This window comes from Sinocyclocheilus rhinocerous, unplaced genomic scaffold (assembly GCF_001515625.1).
Source record: "Sinocyclocheilus rhinocerous isolate Xijiao unplaced genomic scaffold, SAMN03320098_v1.1 scaffold1632, whole genome shotgun sequence".
NCBI classification, from domain to species: Eukaryota; Metazoa; Chordata; class Actinopteri; order Cypriniformes; family Cyprinidae; genus Sinocyclocheilus; species Sinocyclocheilus rhinocerous.
In genome coordinates, this window is record NW_015670978.1 from 380,774 (window position 1) to 387,235 (window position 6,462).

At 36.9% G+C, this 6,462-nt stretch overlaps 1 protein-coding gene across 1 annotated transcript in view; it reads left to right on the forward strand.

Annotated features, from left to right (window-relative positions):
- The window catches only part of LOC107734412 (citron Rho-interacting kinase-like), a 101,836-nt gene that overhangs the window by 8,724 nt on the left and 86,650 nt on the right, over window positions 1-6,462 (forward strand). Inside the window, exon 5 of the mRNA XM_016546364.1 lies at window positions 2,109-2,295. Coding sequence (XP_016401850.1) covers window positions 2,109-2,295 — 187 coding nt within the window. The remainder of the gene's footprint in view (window positions 1-2,108; window positions 2,296-6,462) is intronic.

Genomic DNA, 6,462 nt, shown 5'->3' on the forward strand with positions numbered 1-6,462 from the left:
AACACAGATGCTAAATGCTGCTGCTAATATGCTTAATATTCGCTCCTGCATACAATACAAACTGCTAACATGACACTTAGTTAAACTTGATTATGGTTGCTCATTTTTGAATTCAATTAGGCAGACCACGCAATACACACAGCGATATGGATTAAAAGAGCATTCACTTACCTTAGATGTTGAAATCGCTGTTCTGAAGCAAGCTGCACTGTTACGACAAGCTCTAGTCATATATTTGAATGCTGAGCAGCGAGCTCATTGGCTACCGATACAGGAGAGAACCACTGCACCATCAGAGTTTCATGCCAGAACTCTGTATTTTGACATTGTATTTTGTTGTTGCATTCAAGCAATTGACGCCGAATTGGCGCAAATTTGAAAGTGAAAGTAAAATGCGCACAGCGCTTTTAAGCTATTTAAAAGCGAAGAAAAGCTAGGAAAAGAGGGAAAATTCAAACGAACTAAAAACGAACAATTGCTTTACGCCGCTTTTACAAGCTATTTAAAAGTGAAGGAAAGCGAGGAAAAGAGGGAACGCCCCTGCCCCCACGGTGATACCGGTATTATCCATGTTGTCACACGTCGATTAACTAATGGGAAAATTTACTCACCGTCACAACCCTATTCGGGACATAATAAAAATGCAAACAGACAGACAGACACTCAGAGATTCCTGCCTTTATTAGAGAGAAGAATATGTTCAGCCCCCTCCCTCCGAAGCTTCGAATATTCGGTGTTGATTACTACCGAAGCTTCGAAGCGCAAAAAATGGTATTCGGACCAGCCCTAGTGATTTTCACATTATTCCACATTTATGTTTTTGCTTTTAGAATAAGCATGAAAAATAGAGGGATGAAAGCTTAAAGGGGTCATATGATGCTGCTAAAAAGAACATTATTTTGTGTATTTGGTGTAATGAAATGTGTTTATGCAGTTTAAAGTTAAAAAAACACATTATTTTCCACATTCTGAAGCAGGTTTCTAATGGCCATAATATGTACATAATAGAATGAGATGAGATGGACACAGAATTGCTTCAATAAAAAAAAACACTTATTGTGCACTATATTTACTCAAAATTCACAAAAAAAAAAAGAATTACACCCACTGTTGTTGATTAGCCATGTATGATTGCTGAGCAAAAATTATATTTGCTTATTGGGGTGAGCGATATGACCAACATTTTTTTGACAAATTTCTACCGGTTAATCGTGTCTACCAGTATATCTCCCACCCCTATTTACTTATGAATTAGCCTATATTTGTTTATAAGAAATGTTAAAGGTAAAGAACTAAGATTATAGATGGAATTCAGCTGGAAAATAAAATGCTACGAAAGCTAATTAAAAAATATTTTATGCAACAAAAATTATTTAAAAAAAAAAACATGTTCTTTACCTTATGTAAAACTGCTTTACCATTTTTTTTTTTTTTTTACTATTTTCAGTAATAAACGTTACAACATCTAAAACATACTGATATATATTTGCATCAGTCATCTTGCTCTCTAGATATTCTTACTGAACACTGATAAAATTCTGCTGCATAGAAAACAAGGATAAAAATAAAGACAATTGTTATTTCTGTACATCTGATGTGATTATGATTGATTGTGTTGAATTGACCTGCAGCTCAAAGACTTGTTATTGCAATCATAATGTCATTTTGTCAATCGACTTTATTGAGATGATTAACACATTCAGATGATCTGATGATTTGATGCTCAAATCATCACGTCTCCTGCAGTCAATGTGCTTGTGCCATTGACGTGGAGTGTTTGTTAGATTCTTCTGTGATTTGTTGTTGTTTTTTTTTAATAAATAAACCAATTGTGTAAATGTATGAAGAAAAACCCCCAGCAGCAGATACTGTGTGTGTGTGTGTCAGTACAGCTGTTGGTGCGGATGCAGCTCTGTGTGTGTGCGGATCTCGCATCGGGTTTTGGCTGTGACTCACGCTGATTAGCCGAGACTGCTGCAGTGAGAGAGAGAGACAGAGAGAGAGAGAGTGGGCGAGCGAGTTATTGCGCTACAGTCTGATCACTCACTCTCTCCAGTCTGTTTTTCTCACCGACCACCTCACAGGTTTTCTCCTCTCATCTCCTCCAGCGCTCCCTCCATTCGTTCCGTCTCTGCGTTCCGAGGATGACACCTCCAATTTCGAGGAGCCTGAGAGGCCCCCCCGCCCCGCGGCCGCTGCCCAGCGAGATCATCCTCGCACAGGCTTCCACGGACAAGACCTGCCCTTTGTAGGGTGGTGCTTCAGTCGGGCCCTGAGCGCACTGGCCAAGTCTGAGTGAGTACGCACACGCACGCACGCACACACACACACACACACACACACATACGCTGATTGTACTAGTCTAGTCACAGGTGGTCCATTGGTGCGGAGACGGCCACATCACCACGGCGACTGTCACCAGGCAACATTGTGGCAGAATGTGAGGTATTGCTCGTGCGGGGAAAGCTGCGGTTCGCTCACTTCACGAGTCTTTAAGATGAATGAGAGGGAGTGTGCCACTGTTTTTATATCAGGAGACTCAGAATATCTCATGCATGTGTTGCCATGTGCATGCAGGGGAACGGGAAACCCTCGTCCAGTGCGCACGTGTGTGTGTGTGTGTGTGTGTGTGATATGATCTGTAGCACAATGAAATCCAGTGCATAAACACTGTGTAACGTGATCGGCTCTGTGTTTGCTGCGATGTGGTCAACCTTCAGTCTGTTGTTTTGGTTTGCATTTGCTTCTGATCGTGTGGTTTGGTGTTTATTGATCGGTGAATCTCACATAAATCTGTCAGAAACATGTCCAGGTTGTATTTCATCCCTGAATCAGAAGAAAGCATGAAAACTATATGCTCATTACCATAATGCAAAAAATTCTCATTACAGTAATATTTTTTAATTTCAGCTTTTAATCTAATATTCCTCAGTTCTCATTACTGTAATGCAAAAATTTTTTCTCATTTTATATTTAATTTCCCACAATTCTTATACCACAATGGGAAAAAACAAACAAACAAAAAAATATTTTAATTTAATTTAAATGTTTCACCCCCCATCACACAAAAAAAGAATTCTCATTACTGTATTATTTTTTTATTTCATTTTCCTTGAATTCTCTTTGCCATAATGCAAAAAAATTCTCTTCACTGTAAAAATTAATATTGTTTAATTTCATTTCCCCCCAATTCTCATTACTATAATGCAAAAGGAATTGTCATTACTGTAATGTTTTTTATTCATTTTTAATGTATTTTTTTTCCATTCCGCCCCCCACACACTTCTCATCACCATAATGTAAAAGAATTCTCATTACTGTAATGGTTTTTAGCATAATTTATTTCATTTTCAGTTTTATATATTTTTGTTTACCCCAGTTCTCATTACCATAATGCCAAAAAAATGTAATTGCTGTAACGTGGAAAACAATTGTAAAGTATTTAAACATCAGTAGTAGTTGTTGTGCTTTAATTTGTTGATTTTAATCACAATAACTGTATTGCAATAATGAGAATGACTAAAACACCTGGATGCATTACACTAATGTGTGTGTGTGTGTGTGTGACGTGCTGCCCAGTGAATCTCTGCGTCTTTGAATGCATTCAGGCGTGAGTTTATTGTTACGTGTCGCTCTGTTCCTGCATGCTGTCAGATCATGTTGAATCAGGTGAAGGTCTCGGTCGGGAATCTGATCCCAAATGAGCCATAAATAACGTAGTTTTTTTTTCTCAGAAGCTGAAGAGAAAGGGAAATGAGAGGGTGAGGTGAAGCTTTATAATGTTAGTCAGAATGAGAATGAACCCAGAATGCATTTCTATGGTAACCAGGGTGAGTTTCCTTCCCACGCTCCCCCCCTCCGTCTCTCTCCATCCCATTCATACGCTTATTCTCTCTCTAATCCTGAAGTGTGTATTTGTCCAGCCATTTCCAACACCATGAAACCCCCCGAACGCTACACAAACGGCTCCAGCAGAGGAGCGTGGGAATGTTAATGCAGAGGCGCAGCTGCTGATTGGTGGATGGGCTCCTCTAGAGATGTGCTGTGATATGAGAGCGCTGGATCCGTCTTGAGGCAAACAAAACATCTGGAATGAGTGAAACCGGTCGCAAACCGCCCTCACTGTGCTTCACTGCCGCACGCTTCAGAAATGCATGCATTGTGGCTGCAGTAGGTGTGTTGTTTAGCAAGCTTGACGTGCCGTTGTTCATGTAGCGCACATCTCTTTCATAAACACGCAGACACAGAAATGCGTTCTTTTCTGCTACACAACTGACGAGTGCATTTATCAGGCAGTGCAACAGAAAAACATGCATTCATAAAGCAGTGCAATTAAAAAAAAACATGCATTCATAAAGCAGTGCAATTAAAAAAAAACATGCATTCATAAAGCAGTGCAATTTTATAAAAAAACATGCATTCGTAAAGCAGTGCAATTTTATAAAAACATGCATTCATAAAGCAGTGCAATTTTATAAAAACATGCATTCATAAAGCAGTGCAATTTAAAAAAAACATGCTTCATAAAGCAGTGCAATTTTATAAAAAAACATGCATTCGTAAAGCAGTGCAATTTTATAAAAACATGCATTCATAAAGCAGTGCAATTTAAAAAAAACATGCATTCATAAAGCAGTGCAATTTAAAAAAAACATGCATTCATAAAGCAGTGCAATTTAAAAAAACATGCATTCATAAAGCAGTGCAATTAAAAAAAAACATGCATTCATAAAGCAGTGCAATTTAAAAAAAACATGCATTCATAAAGCAGTGCAATTATATATATATATATATATATTCTCAATAAATAAAAAATAAGTAAATGAAATCCATTAAAATTTTAGAGTAAAAACACATTGATTACCAAAGCATTATTCATTTAGGCTTTCAAATGAAATTCTTATAAATGGCAAATGTGTACAACTTTGTATTTGTACAGATGCTGATGATGTGCTTGAATTATTAATAGTTCAATATTATTGCTAAAACCTGAAAACATTGACTCTCGCTAATTATGTAATTCTCAAACGTCAACGGCAAAAAAATTTCCATTGCAGTTATAATAAAAATTCTTAAACTTTACAATAAAATATTTTTTCTTCCAAAATCTACATTAAAAAAATATTAGGCTATGCATTTAGGCTTCCAAATAATAATCTTATAAACAGCAAATCATTTAAGTATTTATTACAATGAGAAGAAAAATAATAAATCAATGCTGATTTTTTTTTGTTGCTTATATGCTGATTTTAGTGCACTTTTAATTTGTCCATTAAGTTTCATAAAGATGGTTTTGTCATATACAGTGGGTACGGAAAGTATTCAGACCCCCTTAAATTTTTCACTCTTTGTTATATTGCAGCCATTTGCTAAATATATATATATATATATATATATATTCAAGTATGAGAGTGTTCAGACACTGAGATGTTTTAATAGTGTCTCATTTAAACGTAAGCAACCAAAAACATGGTTAGAATTGTAATTTTGATTTGTTTGTGAATCCGTTCAAGCAAGTTTCTGTCTTTTTTTTAGTATGTTTGGTGCATCTAAATAACATTCATCAATAATCAGTGTTCATTAAATATTCCCCCTTGTTCATTTAGTGAAAAAAGTGTTATTTTCAGAGCAAATGCATTGAATTTCAATATAGAATATTGTGAAAAGGCAAAAAAGTATTGAAAAAGCCCAAGTCTGCTTTGGTAGGACGGTGTCTGCTAGTATCATAAATGTAAACCTGTCTTCACCTGTTTCTCTTGTAATAATTTTCATAGTTCGTTTAAAGACCAGCCTCCGTTTGGAGTGAAGTTCATCTGATTCTGAGCATATGAAAGTCCTCTTCTGTAATAATGAACACAGGGATTGTTTCATCCTGCAGACCGCCACTTAGACGCTCCCTGCCACTCTCGTTTGCCTGACCTTTCTCGATGGCCGATCGATGTCACCCAGCATGTGTGAGCGCCGCAGGTTGACAGCGTCGCCGCAGGAACATCGGGAGAACATTTACCGAACATAGGCTGTGAGTCAGCCTCGTCTTTGTCCGTCAGCCGCACTAAGAATAGCCAATGTAGGAGTGGATGGCTGCTGCTGACACATAAGACACGTTTTATCGCATCGGTTTAAAGTACATGACTCACTTCAGCCTCCCTGATGCCTTTAAGTAGTTTAGTTTTTTTTGCATGCTGATTTAAAAACATTTATTATGCATATGCAGTTATTATGAATATGATCGAGTCCTGGCGATTAAGATCGAGCTTAGCAAATGTGAATTCTCAGCCGTCTGTCAGTATTTGGCAGTAAAGTGTATTTGCTTTTTGCACTAGCTGACATTGAATTTTCATTACATTTTCAAAATGATCTTGTTTGCATAATTAAAATTTAGCAACATTTTTTTTTACAATGACAAAAGAAATGTCATGCATTCATATATGTATCCATTCTTTTATATATGTGTATGTATAT